At 39.6% G+C, this 23,003-nt stretch overlaps 1 protein-coding gene across 2 annotated transcripts in view; it reads right to left on the bottom strand.

The window, feature by feature from the left end:
* Positions 1–2,746: 2,746 nt before the first annotated feature.
* Positions 2,747–23,003, bottom strand: part of SMIM14 (small integral membrane protein 14) — a 76,729-nt gene continuing 56,472 nt past the window's right edge. For both annotated transcript variants that reach the window (XM_075544420.1, XM_075544419.1), the window contains 3 exons: positions 16,252–16,300; positions 8,142–8,284; positions 2,747–5,809 (listed from right to left, as the gene is read on the bottom strand). In XM_075544420.1, the coding sequence (XP_075400535.1) occupies positions 5,777–5,809; positions 8,142–8,284; positions 16,252–16,300 (225 nt within the window). In that variant the 3' untranslated portion in view covers positions 2,747–5,776. The remainder of the gene's footprint in view (positions 5,810–8,141; positions 8,285–16,251; positions 16,301–23,003) is intronic.

Genomic DNA, 23,003 nt, shown 5'->3' with positions numbered 1-23,003 from the left:
ACAATGAATGATCCAGTTTGAACCAATTAATCAAGACACGTAGAGGGTCTTGAGGTTATAAGCAGTGCAGCAGCATATATCTAAGAGTCTTTCGACACGAAAGGAACTTGACTGTAACTAATTTTTCTTATTCCTAAATCTCCTACAGTTTTGTATAAAGAAATATCTGGGTGTTTTTTTAAACCTTGTACAAAGCTACTCACAAACATTCTTTTGTTCTTCAGCCCTGTGTGTTCCCTGCTTCCCAGACACTGGTCTTCCCTTCACTTCATCCGCTTCAGTACCTTTCTGAATCTGATTCATCCCCTTGGTAGTTTACAATGATTTCTGTAACCCAATCCTGAATGGCATCCATTCTAGGACATACGTACATACAGAATTATGCAATAAACAAATATAAACACTTGTTGAAATTTATTGAACAGTGCCCGGTTATCAAAAGGTATAGTGTCTGGGGTCTTAAAGGCTTGAGGGAAAACAAGTGGCCATCTAGCTCAGATGCAACAAAGCCCACATGGAAGAAGTACACCAGCCTGTGCGATCACGAGGTGTTGAAGGGATCAGGTATAAGGCATCATCAAAACAAAAAAAATCTTACCATAGTGAATGCGGGGGAGGGGGGGAGAGTGCAGAGTGGAGACCCAAAGCCCATTTGTTGGCCACTGGAGATCCCCTTGCAGAGGGGTCTAGGGGAGGAGATGAGCCAGTCAAGGTGCGATGTTAGCACCGGTGAAAAATACAACTTTCCTCTAGTTCCTATATGCTCCCCCCCGCCCGCCACATACACACACTACCATAATCCCAATTCTACCTTGCAAGTCTGGCTAGACCAGAGGATGTACACTGGTACAGATAGGAACTGGAAACACAGGGAGTCCAGGGCAAATAATCCCTTCCCTTCAGGACCAGTGGTGTGAGTGGTGATACTGGGAGGGTAGAGGGAGAGTGGGTTGGAAAGAGGGAACCGATTACAAGGATCTACATGCAACCTCCTCCCTGGGGGACGGACAACAGAATAGTGGGTGAAGGGAGATGTTGGACAGGGCAAAATATGACAAAATAGTAATTTATAAATTATCAAGGGTTCATGAGTGAAGGGGGAGCGGGGAGGGAGAGGGGGAAATGAGGAGCTGATGCCAGGGTCTTAAGTGGAGAGCAAATGTTTTGAGAATGAATGTACAGATGTGCTTTACACAATGGATGGATGTATGGGTTGTGATAAGAGCTGTATGAGCCCCTAATAAAATGATTTTAAAAATTTATTGAATAGCTCTTTCGCTGTGGTCTCTCTCTCTCTCCTTTCTTTCCCCCTCCCCGCTCTCTCTCCTCTTTCTCTTCTCCTCTCTTCTCTTTTTCTTCTCTTCTCTATCACCTTCTCTCCTTAATAAAAACCCATTTGGATCACCAAAAAAAAAATTTTTTATTGAATAGTTGGTTTGATACGCAAACTAAAGTCCCTCAAACTAATAATTGTATTGATACCTCCAGTTTAAAGAAATATGAATGTGACAGATAATGACACATGTTTTTTGGCAGTGGGAAGGAAAAAAACTGGGGGTGGGGTGGGAGAACATTTTACAAATTAAGATCCTCACATTTGAAAACCATCAGGCAAAGAACTTAACTTTATTTGAATTCTACTTTCTGGGAAGAAAATTAGCATTGTAGAATCATTTAATGAAAACTTGTGATTGTCCTGGGGATTAACATATCCATTTATATTGATATGGATGCTTTAGTGTATAAACTTCCATTTAATATGTCCAAGAAATTATGTGTTTCATAAACATTAAGACATTAAAAAAATCATAATGGTTCCCTGGCAGGGACAACCTCCCCAGGTGATCACACCTCTCTCCCTAGGTGATCACACCTCTCACAAAAGATCTCCTCTATCCCTCTCCAGAAGACAAAAGAAACCCAAGAAGAAGCCCCACTTCCTACTTTCCGGATGTCAAATGCCCAGGCTGCTATAAAATCACCATGGTCTACGGCCATGCACAAACAGTGGTTCTGTGTATTGGCTGCTCTACTGTCCTCTGTCAGCCTACACGAGGAAAAGCAAGACTCACAGAAGGATGCTCCTTCAGACAGAAGCAGCACTAAAAGACCCTGAATCAAGAGGAGTGAGTGGGAGCCATCCCAACCAACCCATTTTGGATACATCCTGGGGGGTGGGGGGGAACCAGCATGCATCTGATTGAGTGAGGTGCAGAAATGCTTGACCTATCTGGTCCGGAGAAGTCATTCATTACTGGAGGCTTCGTGCTGTTTGAAATACCACTCAACAGGTTTAAATCCCGGACAGGGATATTATGGTCACGCCAGAGCAACTTTATCATTTTGAACATATGTGGGCATAATGATCTAATGCCTAGACACATTCTAGGTCACAAGCAAAAAGCAAACTTCTATTCGTGTATGGTTAGCAGTTTACATGTTGAACTCCTTTTGGATAATGGATGACTACTCAAAAAAATTAATAATGTCTATGTGGCCCTATATTCAGAGGGCTGGGGAGAAGAACTATAGAAATGTAACTGCAATTCATTCCTTGGGTCTAAGGATCTCTCTTTTAGAATACATAGCCCCATCTGTTATCATGCAAATATTTTTCTAACAACTTAAAAGTTCTCTGTTAGGAGTATCTTTAGTAAGGGTTTAGGAGCCATATAAGGATGTTAACATTTTACTAAGCAGAACTGTTTGCTTCTCTACCCTTGAAAGCCAAACAAAAAACAAAGAGTGTTACTAACATTTTCTATTTATTCATTAATAAAAAGTGCATAGTACAAGCCCTTTATCCCAATCCCAGTACTCAGGAAAATATTAACAAGAAACCCTGGATGGCACAGACATGATTTGTTTGGCATGATTTAAACATTTAAAAACAGCAATTAACATTTAGTATATCACATGACCACTTTTGCTTTTAACAAAGTAATCATCAGACATGGCAACAGATACATGATTTTTCATTTAGAAATATTATGTAACATTACGACTAACCCTGTTATTGCAACAACAAAAATGTAACCATTCACTGTAAACTCTCTTCATTTCCCTCACCAAGCTGCTGTATTTTGCATCCTAAGTGGAGCTGAGTCCATTTCAGCACATACTTAAGTGGCAGCCTTTCTTTCAGAGTGTTAGACTGCCACAGTTCTGTTGGAATAAACCTTGAATTCCATAAACACGATCATATCACAAAGGGTAACCATGAAATAGCCAGGCTCAACAGTTACGTCGAAAAAAATCTCAGCAAGTTATAAAATCTGATTTGCTGACCATGGAATAGTAGTTGGATAGCTATATAAATATTTCCAATGTTAACTTTTTCCACAGGGGAAGAAAAATATTTTGCATGAAAGAACCATAAAGGACCCTAAAACAATATAAACTCTTGATGGTTATGCAGTGTTTAAGATCAAAGGGAAATTAAAATGTGGGGTTTTGTATCTTTTTTTTCCAGATTATTTTAAAAAAGTTGTAGTCATGGTTCACATGAATGTTTTAAACAGTGCTCCCAATGGAAGCAAAGGTCACAGGTAGAAGTTTTAAGAATGAAACAGAATACTATCAATTACTTGTTAGGCTAAGCCACATATTTTATATGCACTACACTGTCTTTTTAGTAATGCAGAGAAATTTTGCTAGCAACCCCCCCCCCAAAAAAAAAACCCAAGATGAATACATCTCACTGATATAAAAACTTTTGCAACTAAGAATGGTCCATCCATATAGGAAAAGGCTAAAATGCTAACTATAATGTTAATTAAGTGTGTGTGAGACTGAAATCAGGGATTCAAGAAAAGAATCCAGATTTTCGGGTCTCTAGCCAACACTAAGAATTTGGTTTCTGTTTTTCACACCCCAGCCAGTTCTCAATCATTTGTAAGCTGCAGATTCAGTGTATACTTAAGTTCTTTCTCTTAGGGTTGGCTTTCTAGCAGCTTGGAGGACAGATTGTCAGGTTATAGGCATATGCCTTCAATGCTGAGGGGGCAGAATTCAGAAAGATGGAATAATAACTGGATTGAGTTCCATTTTCTGATGTGCCTGCCCTTTCTGCCTTAAACAGGTGGCCAGTTTTAGGCCCCAGCGGAGGAAAGACCTTGATGGTGCTGTTCATTTACGCAGGCTCTAACTTACCTGTGTTATGCTACCAATCTATCAGCACAGTGGTTAAGAGTTGATTCTATTACTTCAAGAAGTCGAACATAAAGCCAAGATACACAAGGAGGGATGAAGGCGTCAATACTGGGTTTGTGATGAAAGGCTGCCCTTGTGGCCTAGAATGTGATCATAGTGAAGGTAAGGAAACAACAAAATTCCACGAGGATGTCAGAGACTCTCTTCAATAATAATATAATGATATAGAGAAGTTTATTCAGTTTATACAATTTCTCAGATGTATACAATGAAAAGCTAGATTGATCTAGGGGGAAAATCCTTATACTGATAGCAAAATATCTATCAAAATAGCCCACATAAATCATCTGCAATTACTTGTTAAGAAAAAATCCATAACCAAGGTCATGCAGACTTTTTTTTTAAAAATGTCATTTGTATTCTTTTTTTCTAACTGTGCGAAACAGTGCAATCGTTTACTTTTGTGCATATTTCTAAACTTTACTTATATTAATACTCATCCCTGTCTCTGTGCAGTGCCCAGATAGAAGGAGAGAGGAAGTGAGAAAAAAAATCCTGATTCTAATTTTCTTCTCTTTTCCATAGAGTAAGTCAATAACCTATTTTTAAAACTTTAAAGTCAGAATAACAAAACAGGTCTCAAATTTATTTTCTTCAAATTAAAAAATAAAAACGCATTCAATTCAAATGTTGATAACCACACAGGGCCCCAAAATCACTGTAAGAGGAACTGTTAGAACAGAAGCTTCCCAAGAGGCACTCGTTTTAACAATAAATTATAGCTTAAATTACTACTGTATAGATTATACCTGGCAAAGGCGTAAAGAGTTTATTTTCTCTTCCTCTCAAGAATCCTCTTAAGGCGAATGTAGAGTGGATGACAAGTATTGTTACAAAATGAATTGGTAAACACCCACCAGACTAAACTGATCAATTAAATGGAAAGTTCTTAACATTAGACACATTTCAATGGGAGTAAAACACTTTGTAAGCCATCCTTTCATTTCTTCTCTTCTCTGATTCTACCCACGTACATACAACACTTGTAGTAGATGATACAGATTTCAGCTAAACTTTGTAAACTATTCAAAATGCTGCCACAGTCCCCAGAAAAGAAAATAACCATCCACAAGTAAACTCTCTCAGGGTAAATGCAAGTACAGCATGGTTCTAATTTTCTTTCATTCACTCTCAGACAAACCCAAGTAATTTTATAAATATCTTATGCAAAAAACCCACAATTTTTAAGCCTAAAAACTATTTAAAATATTTAAATGCATAGGTCTCAAATTTCCTTCAATCAGGTCAGAAAAATCATCAAAGAATTATGATCACAGTTAAATAAAATGAATGGAATGTTTAGAATAACCAGGGGGAAATCCCATGTAACTTCTTTAATATTTACTCAATATTCTATAAGTAGGAATGATAACAGAGAAAGCAAAAAATAAGCTCGCAAGTGAAATATCTAGAAGCTTAAGAAAAACAGTATCATCCCATATTGTAGATGTAGATGTAGATGCAAAAGCAAAAACCATTCTAATGGGGTTAAGAGTACTCTGGTCATCTTCGTTCATTTGGTCGTGCAAGGTGTTTAGCTATTTTCACTTCTCAGATCACAAAGTTAGTCCACAGGAGGGGCTGGCGGCTCTTGTCCCTGGCATTAGAAAGAGATCAATTATGGATTCACATTTCTAGTCCCAGTGAAAGCAATCGAATACATACAGTAATAACAGTGTAGCCATGCCCCTACCTTCCCATCTCAAAGCATGTACTTATTTGTACTTTTCACACATTTTTAAGGTGGATTAACACTGTGATTCCCCAACTTTTATCCCCTTCTTCCCTGTGGTATGGAATAAAGAGAAATTGTTTAACAGTGATATGATAGCTCTCTCTGTCAACTTTAGGGGTGAGTGGTCTTTAAACTAAAACAAGGAGTCTCATACCTCTGGGAAAGTAAATGTTTATTTCTCTTAAGATACCAGTAAAAAAGCATACGGTTCCAGTTGCTACTGACGTCATCCTCAGAATAAAGCAGACAGAGGAAATAAAGCAGGGTTTTGATGACACTGCTATGCTTGTTGAACTAATTATTCCAAACATCCACCTTTATTGTGTAAACAATAAAGTCATTTATTGTTTAAACCAATCTGAACTGCCTTTGGTTAACTGCAAAAGAGAGCTGTACTGGAAAGTTAAGAGTTTTTAGGAATTTTCAGAGGAACTCCATTTATTTACCCTACCACTGCTATGTTAGTTCCTACTTTTTCTCTTTGAAATTACATTCAAGACAGTTTCATGCCTATTCCTAGGGCAGTGGGACTGATCTTAGAACCATTACTTTATAATAAACAAAGGTCCAGAAGGCTGTTGCCTTGCCTTTCTGTCACCTTTAATGGATCATAAGTCTGTTTATTAATTTGAGTTTCTTTAGTTCCAAACATCATGAAATCAATAAAGCTTTAGGTAACCAACCAGTTGCTGTTGACTCATGGCGACCTCACTTGAGTCAGAGAACTGTGCTCTCTATAGGGCTTTCGATGGTTGGTTTTCTGAAGTTTATTGCAAGATATTTCTTCTGATGTACTTCTGAGTGGACTCAAATGTTAACTTTTGGGTTAGCAGTCAAACACTGTCTTTCTATACAGTGTGAGTGATGCTTAATTTTTTAAATTACAGCGAGCATCTACTTGATCTACATGTTCTACACCTGAAAAACACCAAAGCATTGACCAAATAAAATTGTCCATTTGCTTGCAGGAGAAAGCGGGGGCTGTCTGTTCTCTTGAAGATTTATAGTCTCAAAAACTCTATATAGGGCTGTTAGGAGTTTAGCAGTCACTTGATAGTAGTGGGTTTGGGTTTTTTTTGGTTTTATAAAGAAATTTGTTTAACTAAACCTTTTTCTAGTATTACCCACCTAAGGTCTCAGAAACAAAGCTATTATTTTAGAAATCCCACATGATAAAAGTTGAGAAGAGAATTAGGGAGTTCAGTAAGTGGATCCATCATGGAATTATTTTTAAAGAGATAATATCTAAGTTAAATGGAAATGAGAAAGAATTGAGTTCTGGTTCTTATATAACTAAAAGGTAATTTCTTAATGGAAGGCTCATTAAGTACTGAAAACTCCCTGTTGTGTTGCTTGATCATGTTTTTCACTTAGAAGGTTCTAAAATGGTAATAAGATATTCTGGTGGTACAATGGCTAAAGCACTGAGCTGCTGACCTAAAGGTTGGGGCTTCAAGCCCCCCTGCTCTCTGTGGAAGAAAGGCCCTGGTGAGATGCTCCCTGTGAAGATTACAGCCCAGGAAACCCGTGGAACAGTCACACGGTCGCACTGGGTCGCTACGAGTCAACTAGATGGCACACAGTGACAGTAAAGGTGACTATCAAGATTTATCAACATCATTGGTTCCTACCGCTTGCTCTCTCTTTTTTTGGCAGGGGGTGGGGGGGAAAGCTCGGGTGATCTATTGTGATGCAGAACAGGAAGAATGGGTTAGAGAGAAATAGGACAGGAAAAAACACTGGGAAAACAGGATTTATCCAGACAGGCTCAGGGGCCCTATTATATTTAATAGCTAAAACAGAGGAAAGAGAAAGGGGGATAAAAAACAATTGAGCTGGAGCTGGTAAGTGAGTGTAGGGTGTCGGAAGCATGAGAATCAAGGGAATCAACCACTATGGGGTAAGTAAAACTGGGGTTGAAGAACTGGGAATTGCTGTGAGTTATGAATGGAATTATTTTTGATATTTGTAAGAATTCAAATTTGTTTTACAATTTGGGAGGGCTAATTGTACTTCCATATGTGCAGACTAAGTCACTGGAGGCTCCAAGATTTATCAGGTCTAATTAGGAAAACCTTACTCCAGGAGTTCAATCTTCCCTTTGCTAATGTAGATATTTTATTAAAAACAAACTTTCCCTCTCCAGTTTATACCCTTTTACTCCTGAACTGGATTTATAACCCTTAACACTTACATGATGAGGGCTGGCTGGCTTCCCAGGTAAATTTGATCCTCTCAGATTAGGCGGTCTTAGTAAGAACAAAATGACTGCAATCACCATCCAGGCCATCAAGATCATGGTCATACTGATGCCATTGTCAGCAGAGGGTCCTGGTACTAAAGACAGAAATGTATTTGTAACACAACCTGCAGCATGATCTTTATAGGTAAGCAGGAAAAATTATAATGTTCATTAGTTTGAAAACAATAAATAATTTCAAGAAGTATACTTGTAAAATATTACATCTTTAATTTTTCTTCCTTCCAGTGAGTAAACCTAAATGGTGAACAAAGTTGAAAAGTCACACATTTACATGGGCAAATATCTATCACATGAAGATTTTAAAAGTTCAACAGTTCTTAAAAATTTGGGTGGGCTGGTATTAACAGAACCCTTTGAAAATCTGATAAAAGTATGAACTCTTCCCACTAGCAGAATGCAAATATGTACAATGGGTTACTAACTCATCCATAAAAAAGAATGAACACACAAAACATTTTGCAATGTGGATGAACCAGAAGGTCATGATGCTGAGTAATGTAAGTCAATCACAAAAGGACAAATGTAAGATCTCATTTTTAGGAAATTACAAGAATTGTTGTTAGGTGTCATTGAGTCAGTCTGAGTCAGAGACCCTATGTACACCAGAACAAAACACCGCCTGGTCCTGTGCCATCCACACATGTTCACTGGTGGTTATCATGGGTTGAGGAGGAAGGAAAAGAGGGAGATTCATTCTCTTGTCTAGATAGTAGTCAATTTTGTTTACGATGAAAGAAAAAGTATGTGAAGTATGAACACCTTGACTAGTGTAGTTGATGATAGTAAGAGGTACACTTGAAAAAAAGATGTAGTGGTAAAGTCTACATTATATATGCAAAACAAACAAATATATACACATATAAGTAAAACAAAAAGAGGTTATAGATATTTATTCTCCTTAAACATAACCAATCACCTGACAGGGTTAGGTTTTTTGATGAATTAAGAAACTACTGGAAGAGTTGGGACCACTGAGACTGTACAGAGAAAGCGGCACAATGGAGGAACAGGGAGACAGCAAGCTATTGCAATAACTATATGAGCGAATGATGAATAATCTACGTGAAAAGCTACTGCAATAACCTATGTGAGATGATGATGGACTACAACATGGAGGATGCAGTGAAGGTGGTAAGGGTAGAATTCTGGATCTACCTTGAAGGTAATTCTTTCTAATAAGACTGATATAGAATGAAAAGTCACTGATGACCCCCAAGGTCATTAACAGAAATTGGAAAGAACAGGAGGCCCGTGTTTAGAGGCGACTATCAGTTTATCAGCTCCGTTCTGAAATGCTGAGTTTGAGGTCCTATGAAACATCCTGGTGGAGCAATACAGAAGACAGCCAGCAGCAAACAAAGAGGGATCCATGAGCCCAGACAAACTCACCAAGGGAGTGAGTATAAGGTCAGAGGTCCAGGGACCAAGTCCTGAGGGACTCAATAGGAAAGAGGGTGATGTCTCTAAAGTGAACCAAGGGCGTATATAAAGACTAGTTAATTCTTTTTAAAATATCATTTTATTGGGGGTTCGTACAGCTCTTATCACAATCCATACATCCATCCATTGTGTCAAGCATATTTGTACATTTGTTGCCATCATCATTTTCAAAACATTTTCTTTTGACCAGTTAGCTCTTGTGATGTGGCACTATTTAATATTTGCCCTCATAAAGAGATCACTGAAGATATGGGTGCTGTAGTAATGTATGGTGAAGAAATCAGATGGTGCCTGGAAATCAGAAAGAATAGCATCTGGAGTCTTACCAAGTTTGTCTTAGAAAAAGCAGCCATCTAAGTGAGGTGTCAGCTAAATTCACATGAAAGAAGCACATTAACCTGTGTGATCCAAGGATTGTAAATAATAAAATCCAAGATGGGAGGAAAGAACTGTGTTTCAGCTTACACGCTGAGCACCCAATTTGCAAAAGGCTATAGATAATAGTGAATGCTCAATATCCATTTGCATAGTCTCTACTTGGATTAAGCTTCTGGTGAATTTCCTGACCATTGACCAGGAGTGCACTGGTAAATTAACTAAATGTAGATGTAGTTAGACTACACTCTAATAGCTTATCACTTTTGTTGTCCCTTTTGACCCATATTAAGAATTGTTCTAGCTTTTATTTTCTATTTTCCTGTTTTATTTTGTTATTGTTGTAGATTTTGTAAGTTTTTCTTTATATGAAATTCATGACAGTTAAATGTATAGTGACAGTAATTGGATCAATAATTTCTTATGGCTATGACAGGAGAGTTTGGGAGAAATGGGGAATTATGATGAATAAAAGAAAGAAGAAAATTTTCTAAAATTATGATGTGAAAGCACAACTCTTTAATATGTTTAGACTATTGAACTGTATTATATGTGAATTATGTGGAATTAAAACTGTTAAAAGAAATTAACAAACCCACAAAAAAGAAGAAAGAAAGGTACGCCAAGTGTCAGGAATGTCAGGGAAATGTTTCAATAAGAGAAATAATCCACACTAAACTGCCAAAGAATTATCAGAATAGTCAAGAAACAACACCTTTAGTAACCATCCAAACAAACATTAGAAACTCAATCTTTATCCAATGCCAAATTCCCAAAGTCTATAAACAAGAATATGTATACTGTATTAATTTTCCGAGAAACTACTTGTTATTCTATGTTTGAACAATTTTTCAATCTATCAGCTGGTTCTGTGGCTAAATAAATTTCATTTCTTTGTTTTTAACTGAGAATTCTGAATTGTTTTAGATCATTTTATTGGGGCTCGTACAACCCTTATCACAATCCATAAATACATCCATTTGTCAAGCACATTTGTTGTCCTCATCATTCTCAAAACATTTTCTACTTGAGCCCTTGGTATCAGCTCATTTTTCCCTGCCCTCCCCACTCCTCCCTCCCTCCCTCATGAACCCTTAAATTTCATTTCTAAAACAAGGAAATATATACAAAATCAAGCTGTAGGTACTGTTAAAAAGTGGGGACAGGACAGAAAAAAACAAAAGAAAACAAAACAAACAAAATTATAAACACCAATAAAACCATGGGAGGAAAATTAGATATGTTCACTTAAGATTTACTTCCATTAGATAAACAAGCGGCCATCTAGCTGAGAAGCAAAAAAAGTCCACACAGAAGAAGCACACCGGCCTGTGTGATCACAAGGTGTTAGGCATCAAAGAACAAAAATGCTATCACTGTGAATGAGGCAGAGTACGGAGTGGAGACCCAAAGCCCATCTGTAGGCACCTGGACATCCCCTTACAGAAGGGTCATGGGGAGGAGATGAGCCAGTCAGGGTATAGTATAGCACCAATGAAACACACAACCTTACTCGAGTTCTTTAATCCTCCCCCCACCCCACCCTGCATCATGATCCAGTTCTACCTCACAAATCCAGCTAGACCAGAGGATGTACACTGGTACAGATCAGAGCTGGAAACAGGGAATCCAGGACCCCTCAGGGCCAATGAGAATAGAGATACCAGGATGGTAACGAGAAAGTGGAACCGATCACAATGATCTACATATAACCCCTTCTCCCAGGGGGATGGACAAAGTGGGTGAAGGGAGACATCAGACAGTGTAAGACATGACAAAATAATAATAATTTATAAATTATCAAGGGTTCGTGATGGAGGGAGGGAGGGTGGAGTGGGAGGAGGAAAATGAGGAGCTGATACTAAGGGCTCAAGTAGAAAGAAAATGTTTTGACAATGATGGCAAGAAATGTACAAATGTGCTGACACAATGGATGGATGGATGGAGATAAGAGTTGTATGAGTCCCTCAAAACATGATTAAAAAAAAAAAAAAAGATTTACTTCAATTATCACCAAGCCCCCATTTTTGCCGGATCTGAAAACATATATAATTTTATTTTTAAAAGTAAATAATTTTACAACCAAACAGCAATATATATATATAAATAAAAAGGAGCTATAAAATATATCTTATTACTTTGAGGGTGAAAAAGGTATTTAAGAATTTGGCCATCAGAATGGATTTTGACCAAATGCTAAAAGTCCTGGGGGAAGGAGAGACAAAACTTGTCAATAAAAAAGGAAATTAATATATAGACTAAGAGTCCTGCCTTTATATTTAGATTAAGGAAGTAAAATTTTATTCAGATATAAAGAGTATATCTGGTTACAGATAGAGCTTGTTCAAGGGTCACAGGTAAGCAAACATATAATCAACACCTTTTTCCCATTAAGAATGCAGTAAGATTAATTTTCAACCTAGGAAAGCAGGTTTTAGTTTTATGTGCTGACTGGCTTATCAGAGGTTATACAATACAGAGGCCAAAGGCAGATATGGGAGAAACAACATACAGGAACCTGATATGGGGGAAGTGGGGAGCCACCACCCATCATTCTAACAACGTGGGGCAATGTCTACATATTTCCTTTCTGGCTTAAGGGAATCTAAATCATAATAAGCCAGTGGCTTCAAATTTCTTCTTCGGGCTAGATATTGCATTAGCTCATCTTCCAAGTTATCATATTTACCAAAGTTGATGTGCTGCCCAATCCAGACCAGGAATTCATGTATAACAAGTCCTTTCATACTGTGTTTTTAGTTTCATGGATATAAAGTGGAGTTCAAGTTTAGAGATGTTAAGTATAAAAACTAGCCCACCTCCATGATATGATCACTGAGGACAAATGGGTGCATAAGCAGATGTGGCGAAGAAAGCTGTTGGTGCCTGGCTATCAAAAGAGATAGCGTCTGGGGTCTTAAAGGCTTGAAGGTAAACAAGCGGCCATCTAGCTCAGAAGCAACAAAGCCCACATGGAAGAAGCACACCAGCCTGAGTGATCACGAGGTGTCAAAGGGATCAGGTATAAGTCATCATCAGAAAAAAAAATCTTACCATAGTGAATGAAGGGGAAAGTGCAGAGTGGAGACCCAAAGCCCATTTGTCGGCCACAGGAGATCCCTCTTGCAGAGGGATCTAGGGGAGGAGATGAGTCAGTCAGGGTGCGATGTAGCACCGATGAAGAATACAGCTTTCCTCCAGTTCCTAAATGCTTCCTCTCCCCCGCCACCCCCACAACTATCATAATCCGAATTCTACCTTGCAAGTCTGGATAGAGCAGAGGATGTACACTGGTGCAGATAGGAGCTGGAGACACAGGGAATCCAGGGCAGATGATACCTCCAGGACCAGGGGTGTGAGTGGCGATATTGGGAGGGTAGAGGGTGAGTGGGTTGGAAAAAGGAAACAGATTACAAGGATCTACATGTGACCTCCTCCCTGGGGGATGGGCAACAGAAAAGGGGGTGAAGGGAGATGTCGGACAGGGCAAGATATGACAAAATAATAATTTATAAATTATCAAGGGCTCACGAGGAAGCGGGGAGCAGGAAAAAAAAATGAGGACCTGATGCCAGGGCCTTAAGTGGAGAGCAAATGTTTTGAGAATGATGAGGGCAACGAATGTACAGATGTGCTTCACACAATTGATGTATGTATGGATTGTGGTAAGATTAAAAAAAACACGTGTCTGTTGGTTTGTGGTTCTGTGGTGGCTTGTATGTTGCTGTGACTCTGGAAGCAATGTCACTGGTATTTCAAATACCAGCAGGGCCACCCAAAGTGACTAGGTTTTACCAGAGCTTACAGACTAAGAACAGACTACGAAGAAGAAGGAATAATAGGCTGTCCATTTCTGAGAAATTAGCCACTGAAAACCTTATGGGTAGCAGCAGAATCTTGCCAAAGATAGTGCTTGAAGATGAGCTCATTAGATTGGAACCAACACACCACTGCCATTAAGTTGATTCTAACTCATAACAACTGAAGGCAAGACAGAATTGCCTTTGTGGGTTTCCAAGACTCTTTAGAGTAGAAGGTCTCATCTTTCTCCCAAAGAGCAGCTGGTGGTTTCAAACTTCTGACACTGCAGTTAACAGTCCAACCCACAATCACTATACCACCAGCACTCCTTCAGGTCCGAAGACACTCAAAATTTGGCTGAGGAAGAATTGCCTTCTTAAATTAAGAGCCAACCATAATGACACGGATGGAGTAAAGCCTTGGGAATAAAATCTTGGGAGCCTTCATTTGCTGAGGGAGCATTACTCAAAATAAGAAACAGTTGCAAACATCTATTAATAGGTGAAACTGGGAATGTATGAAGGCAGAGAATACCAGAAAGATGTTCACTTGTCTTTTACTGACTATGCAGACACTTGGCTGCATGGGTCATAACAAACTATGGATAGCTTTGAGAAGAACAGGTATTCCAGAACACTTCATTGTGCTCCTGCATTACCTGTACATGTATCAAGAAGCAATTGTGCAAACAGAACAAGGAAATACTGCATGATTTAAAATCAGGAAAGGTATTAGAAAAAAAATCAGGAAAGGTGTGAGTCAGGATTGTATCCCCTCACCATATTTATCCAAACTTTATGCTGAGCAAATAATCAGAGAAAATGGATTATAAGAAGAATCCAGCATCAGGATTGGAGGAAGGCTTACTAACAACCTGCAGAATGCTGATGACACCACCTTTCCTACCGAGAGTGAAGAGAACTTGAAGCCCTAGTGGATAAAGAACCAGGATTGCAGCCTTCATACACATGACAACTCAATGCCAAGAGGACCAAAATCCTCACGACTGGACCAATAGGCAACATGACAAATGGAGAAAAGATTAAAGTTGGCAAGGATTTAATCTTGCTTGGCTCCATAATCAATGTTCATGGAAGCAGCAGATATCAAGTGATGTATTGCACTGGGTAAATCTGCTACACAGTATTTATTTAAAGTGTTGAAAAGCAAGAATGTTACTTTGAGGACTAAGGTATGCAAGACCCAAACCATGGTATTTTCCAATGCATCATATGCCTGTGAAAGTTAGAGATTGAACAAGGAAGACCAGATAAGAACTGATGCCTTGAACTTTGATGTTGGCAAAGAATATTGCAAGAACCACGGACTTCCAAAAGAACAAACAAAACTGTCTTGGGGGTACAGCCCTAATGCTTTTTAGAAGCAAGGGCGATGAGACTTCTTCTCACATACTTTGGACATGGTGTCAGGAAGAGACTGGTCCCCAGAAAAGGACATCGTGCTTGGTAAAGTAGAAGGGCAGTGAAAAAGGGGAAGGCCCTGAACGAGGATTGACACAGTGGCTCTAACAATGGGACCAAACATAAGAACAATTATGAGGATGGTAGAGGCCCAGGCAGTGTTTCCTTCTCTTGTTCGGAGGGTTGCTAAGAGTCAGGACTGACTTGACAGCATCTCACAACAACAACAGCAACAATGAAAAACAACACACACAAGAAGATCTCATTTTTTCAAGTATATGTAATCTAATTGTGCTGGCCCTTCATCATCCTGTGAATATCAAGCTTACCTTCTTACAGTCAAATCATTAAGAAATAAGACTGGACTGTTTTACATGCTATATATTTGTGGTCCTCAATGTATGTCTCAGGTTATTTTTGAGTGTCTATAAAAGAATGGCCACTCCAATATGGACTGCATGGATCTGACACAGACTGAATGTCAGCAACATTCACCATGCATGATCTTCTTCCGGGGCTGTCTTTCACTTTACCATTGCCACTCACATGGCCTCATGGGAACGTGAGCCAGAAGAATGAGCCTCACAGACACCTAAAACTGACCAATGGATTCAAATGGATGCTGGGGAAAGGTGTGTGATTTGTGCTGGTAGCCTTGATGTGTCAGTTCGAGGCTCAAAGTGCCCAGATACAAAATAATGTGCCAAGATTAGGGTCTGGAAGGGAACCCACCAAGTTGTCAACAGTGATTAGTTTACATGATAAAATTCTGGGAGTTTCCCCTTCTTTTTATCAGTAATTTTATCATTTTCTTCAATAAGCAGATTTCGGTTTTGAGGCAGGAAAAAAAACAACTTTGCAAATTAAAGATGAAATATTAAGTGACAAATATACTACACACTATTGAGAAATAGTTCCATAAAGAGAAAATCTTATGAGCAAACATTCACAGTACTACAATTCTCCCACAATCCTAAATCTCCTTCTGTCCCAGCGTTACTTACATTCCTGAAGACATTCTGTGTCTGTGCAGTAGGACTGCGACTGCCTCAACTGCAAAGAAAAAGAAAGGAAAGTTAGCTTTGGACGTGACCAAAAGCAGACAATTATTGCAAGACTCATGTTCTGTTTTTAATGACTGCTACAATGTAAACAGTCCTGGTGGCACAGCGGCTACCCACTGGGCTGAGATCTGATCTAAAACCCAGAAAAACACAGACCACTTGAAAGGGCTGCTCTTTTTCAGTAGACTTTTTCTACTCAGAATCATTTTCAGATGGACTGCAATCTGATACAAGTCATCTATCTACGTCAGTATTTCCTGAAGTGAGAGCTACTGAATGCTGCTGGAATGATGGGGGAAGATACCTACACCTTATCCTGGATTATAAATGATAGTACAAAAGTTCTGAGTGGTTTTTCTGAAAAGGGGATGATGGGCCAAATAATTTGGGAACCTATCACCTACAGTTATTGTTTTACGTAAGGGCTTTACCTCTCCCTCCTCACTAAGTGACAAGGTTTAGAACAGTTGTCTCAATAGGGCAGAGTAGAATTGCCCCTGTGGGTTTCCAAGACTGCAAATCATAATCTCCCAGATCTCCAAATCTATTTGGCTTACTGCCTCCTTTTCAGGAAAAAAAAAACAAAAACCAACAAACTACCCAGCACTCCCTGGCAACTAAAAACTATTATACTATAGTCCACAATCCAGGATAAAGTGTAGCTATCTACTTTTGAAGCCCCACTGGATGGTTTAACACCCCCAGGGGTGGTATTGCCCACTTTGGGAAACATTGATCTACATTTTTTTTAAGTAGAACTACTAGAAAGAGCTCATTGATGAGTTTATTAATAAAATACATAAATTTATGAGTTTTTCTTCTTTTTGAAAATCAGAAGCACATAACGAAAAAGTAAATTCTATTTGTAGAAAATGAGCCTCTGGGGGTCAAAAATAGAAAATGAACCTTTGGGGGTTGAGGAACCCAAGTATGCAGGAGGGGCAGGGAGCACTAGAACTGATGATGAATACACAACTCATTTTTTATTACCTCTCTTTTTATAAAATAATTTTATTGGGGGGATCTTACAGCTGTTACCATAATTCATGCATTCATCCATCATATCAAGCACATTTGTACATATGTTCCCATCATCATTTTCAAAGCAGTTTCTTTCTACTTGAGCCCTTGGTATCAGCTAATTTTTTCCTTCCCTCCCTCCCTCCCTCCCACTGAACCCTTGATAATTTATAAATTATTATTTTCATGTCTTACACTAACCACTGTCTCGCTTCACCCACTTTTCTGTTGTCCATCTCTGAGGGTAGTTATATGTTGACCACTGTGATCAGTTACCCCTTCCTCCCCCCACCTTTCCTATACCTTCCTGTTATGGCTACTCTCTTTACTGGTCCTTAGGTGTTTATCTGATGTGGATTCCTTCCCTGTGTTGCAAACTCATATCTATACCTGTGTACATGCTCTGGTATAGCCGGATTTGTAAGGTAGAATTGGGGTCATGATAATAGTGGGGAGGAGGAAGCATTAAAGAATTAGAAGAAAGTTGTATGTTTCGTCAGTGCTATACTGCACCCTGGCTGGCTCATTCCTTCCTTGTGACCCTTCTGTGAGTAGATGTCTAATTGTCTACAGATGGGCTTTGGATCTCCACTCCACCCGCCCCCTTGTTTGCACTGATATGACTGATTGATTGTTCTAAGTCTTTGATGCCTGATACCTGATCCCACTGACACCTCATGATCATACAGGTTGGCGTGTGTCTTCCGTGTGGACTTTGTTGCTTCTCAGCTAGAGGGGCGCTTTTTTATCTTCAAGCCTTTAAGACTCCAATAACTATACCTTTTGATAGCAGGACACCACCAGCTTTCTTCACTACTTTTGCTTATATACCCATTTTACACAACTCACTTTAAAAGCTATTTAACCATAAAAAAGTTCAAGATTGAATGGAGTAATGTTCAATTCTTGATATCAAGAAGATTGAACTATTAAATTATATTTATGTGGGTTATGTGCCAATAAAACTAAAAAAAATAAAGTTAAATAAGGAAATGAACCTTTGAAAGGTAAATATATATACATATTATTTATATCTACATAAAGAAACTAAACCCATCTCATGAGGCTGGAGAGAATAAGGTAGGGGAATAGATGTAGGGATGGAAGCTAGTTTTCTTTTTTTTTTTTTAAGACAATAAAATTAAAAAAAAAATTTTTTTTTAAGGACAATAAAATTTTAATAAGCAGCAAATTCAGAATGGGTTGTCATAGCAGAAGCCATGGTGGCGTCGTGGGTTAAGTACTGGGCGGCAGTAACAATGACCCTTCAGCTGCTCCTTAGGACAAAGACGAGACTGTCAGCTCCCCTAAAGACTTGAGGCCTCAGAAACCCTACACAGGGTCACTATGAGTCAGAATCGCCTCAGTGGCAAGGGGTTTGGTTTCCCAAGATGACATCAGCTAAACCTGCTCAATACCATCCTTAAGCATCCGAAGTGATTCAATGGCAGTGAGTTTTTCCATTTGTTTCAACAAGAACAAGATTGTACAGGATGATATATTCATGCCCTTGTTTTCTGGAGAGCCTGTAGGCTGGTGTTACCCTCGTTATAGCAAGGAGAGACTTCAGCAGCAAAGACAGTCGGTTGTATACCGTGTAGGAAACTTTGATCTCCTTATCACACTTTTCATTCATTTCAAGACACCAAATCTCCAATTCCATGGAATCTCCCTCAAAAGTCTTGAGTGAGATCTCCACACACATAGACCTCCCCACAGCAGGCAGCTTCCCTGCCAGCGCCTTCTTTGCTTTATGTGTAACCTCTGGGATGTCCTTGATGGCTAAATTGAACCAGTCTGAACCCGTTGGAGATGAAGATGAACGAGTGCAAATCTTCTCACCAAGTCGAGCCTGGACAATCACTTGGACAGTCTTGAGGGCAAAAAACTTAATGAACTTGTCCAGGTCCTTCCTGTCCTGGGAATTGAGATCAGTTTCCATTTCCCTTTTTTTTTTTAACCATTTATTAGGGGCTCATACAACTCTTATCACAGTCCATACATATACATACATCAATTGTATAAAGCACATCTGTACATTCTTTGCCCTAATCATTTTTTTTCTCTTTTCTTTTTTTACATTTTATTAGGGACTCATACAACTCTTGTCACAATCCATACATATACATACATCAATTGTATAAAGCACATCCATACATTCCCTGCCCCAATCATTCTCAAAGCATTTGCTCTCCACTTAAGCCCTTTGCATCAGGTCCTCTTTTTTTTCCCCCTCCCTCCCCGCTCCCCCTCCCTCATGTGCCCTTGGTAACTTATATATCGTTATTTTGTCATATCTTGCTCTATCCGGAGTCTCCCTACCCCCACTTCTCTGCCGTCCCTCTCCCAGGGAGGAAGTCACATGTGGATCCTTGTAATCAGTTCCCCCTTTCCAACCCACTCACCTTCCACTCTCCCAGCATCGTCCCTCACACCCTTGGTCCTGAAGGTATCATCCACCCTGGATTCCCTGTGCCTCCAGCCCTCATATGTACCAGTGTACAACCTCTGCCCTATCCAGCCCTGCAAGGTAGAATTCGGATCATGGCAGTTGGGGGGAGGAAGCATCTAGGATCTGGGGGAAAGCTGTGTTCTTCATTGGTACTACCTCGCACCCTGACTGACCCATCTCCTCTCCTAAACGCCTCTATGAGGGGATCTCCAATGGCCGACACTTGGGCCTTGGGTCTCCACTCTGCACTTCCCCCTTCATTCAATATGGTATACACACACACACACACACACACGCACATACATACATACATATACACATACACCCCCTTTTTTTTTTTTTGCATGATGCCTTTATATCTGGTCCCTTTGGCATCTGCGAGGCTGCGGCACAGAGAAGGGCTTGGGCTCTCATTACGGAGGCCAGGGCCTGGGGCCGCTGGCCAACCGCGCCTCCAGGCTGAGGACTCGGGGCTGCAGTGACAGCTCGATCGATCACCGAGATACCTCACAGCCATGGCAGGTTCCTGCCTTAAGCCCAGCAGCCGGCCGCTTCCCGGCGCCGCCATCCTCCGGAAGCTAGTTTTCAATATGTATCTTTTCATATCATTTTTCTGGAGCTATGTGGCTCTATCAATTTTAAAAAGTAAAAAGTACATCTCTCCATGAACATATATCATACAAATGATGACACATCTCTTAAAATGTAAAACAGATGCCGATACAGTAAAGAAGGAAAAAAGCTCGATCCTGGCGTCAGACCCATTACTCTAAAGCCGCACTTTCTCCTTATTAAAGCAATAACTCATACCTGGAAATTGTTTGGGGAAAAGAATTACAGAACAGTGCTTAGCTGGTTAACTATAAGCTTTGTCAATAAGACAGATCTAGATTTCAAGTCTGGCTCAGCAACTTTCTAGAATTTCAAGACCATGTAGAAGTGATTTAATACTGTTTTCTCATCTGATAAAAATGGGAGGAATGATAGTACCTATAATTTCAGAGTACTGAGAATGGGAATAGAAAATTCATGAGAAATATAGTGATAGCCCAAGAAATGTTAGCCACTATTACCATGCTACACAAATTACCTCATCTAAATGATGCAGAATAAATCATTTCATAAGTTATTTGCTAAAAAGATCATGCTTGTCATGTCTATACCACTAAAAATACTATTTGAACTAGAATTGAAAAATGGATCTTAATACAGAATTGTGTTATAAAATGTATCTTAAGTCTTATTAAATATCAATTTAAAAACTCATATTAAAATTATAGTCCAAAGAAACTGAAAACAGGATGAGTAGGCCCTTCGGTCAGGAAACAGACCAAAGAACCTTTGCTTTGCACATTTTATTTCAAATTTTATTTCTTCCAATAAGGAAAACCTACACAGAGAGCAAAATTTAAAAGTATATAAGGACATTCTTTGGAAGGTAAATCTACTCTTCTGTCCTATTATAGCCTCACTAGCAGTTTTTCTTATGACTCCCTCTAGCGAGAAGCTTACATTTTCATAAACTTGTTTCCCAACCTCCAAAAAGCACTGAAGATATATAAAAAGAGCTATCAAATAAGGGGTAAAGAAAACTTTCCAACTCAACTGATTATGCTAAATTTAATCTTTAGCTAAGGCAAGTCATACTCCCAAACCTATAGCCGTAATCTAAATGACCAATGAATACCAGTTCTTTTGCATATTACCCAAACTAAATTCAATGCCATCGAGTTGGTTCCAACTCATAGCAACCCTATAGAACATGGGAGAAGTAGATCCGCCCCTGTGGGTTTCTGAGACTGTAACTCTTTACGGCAGTAGGAAGCCACACTAGTGGCTGGTGGTTCTGAACTGCGTATGGTTAGCAGCCCAATGTGTAACCCACTATACCACCAGGGCTCCCTATGTGACTAAAATATCAGCCTTAACTTTGGGTTATACCAACAGCTCTGTATGAAATCCTGCCCTTGTCTTGAGCTACGATTTGCTGGTTGTCTGTAGTTTAACTGACAACTATAAAGAACATGATTTCCAGGTGAAAAGCCCACCAGTCTCTACACATCCATCTGCTCACAGTCTATTTCTATGTGCGGCCATATCGCCAGCCTTTTTTTTTTCTTTTTTCTGTAATACCTTCCCTGCACTGTGTAGACAGACGTAGGGTCGACCAGAGGTTCATTGTGTTTCTTTTCTCCCTCCCACACCCCGTCCCTGTCCCTTCCCTGTGGATCCCTGATGGCACAGTGTAGGCTGGCAATTTAAACCTACCAGCTGCTCTTACTTCCACTGACACATGAGGAAGGAGAATCAAACTCATCAGTCCAAGGTCAATTGCCACCAGGCAGAGATCAGACATACCCACCACCCTTCTTAGTCTATCCTAACAGCAACCTGCCTTTCCCTGACACGCTCCTTCTCTGTTGGGAATTAATTAGGAGGCTACTAAATGTTAAAGACAATGGTTCTTTTTCCTGCAATGCCTCTTTCTCAGCCATGCTGGAAGGCATGCCTTTCACTGTCTCACTGGTCCTAGGCCTCTCAGCCAGTGTGGCCCTCTGCTCTGCCTCATTGTCTTAGTGCTGTGGTCTCTGGTGCCTCTGCCACTCAGACAGGGATTTTCCATACACTCTACTGGTGGCTCTTCTTTCTTGATGGTCATAGGATTCTCTGTTCTTGCTTTCTCAAGATGGCTCACTCTCATACCCAGCAGAATAACAAAACTGACCAATCCCCGAGTGAGATCCTCAACACTTTATTTACATGCTCCCAGTCTATGGATAGAAAAGCCACAGTTGCTATGAGCTGGATGAAGTGGATGACAGTGGTTGGAGGTGACTCTCCATGTTGGGGTTTGGTCTCACCCACATCCTGGTAGATGATAGGTCTGTGTTCTACAGTAGCGGTCAGCAAAGTACAGCCTACAAAACAAGTAGCCAGTGTTTGTAAGCACACTAAAGCACAGCCATAGCCGTTCATTCCTTGTTTTCTGTGGCTGAAAACAGCAGAGCTCAGTAGTTGCCACAGAAATTGTAATGCCTCCAACTCTAAAATATTTATTATTAGCCATTAAATCTATAAACACTGGTGAAAATGGCATCAATAAAAGATACCAAGGAATCAGCCATGTGGTAAGGGGAAAAACTATTAAATATTTTTATATGGCTATGTAAAAATGTTCATTTATAAATGTGAGATGCTCACTAATGTCTATTTATAATGC

Source organism: Tenrec ecaudatus, chromosome 3, assembly GCF_050624435.1.
Source record: "Tenrec ecaudatus isolate mTenEca1 chromosome 3, mTenEca1.hap1, whole genome shotgun sequence".
Classification (NCBI taxonomy): domain Eukaryota; kingdom Metazoa; phylum Chordata; class Mammalia; order Afrosoricida; family Tenrecidae; genus Tenrec; species Tenrec ecaudatus.
Note: the sequence above shows the minus strand (reverse complement) of the source record. Positions and strands in the feature narration are given on the sequence as shown.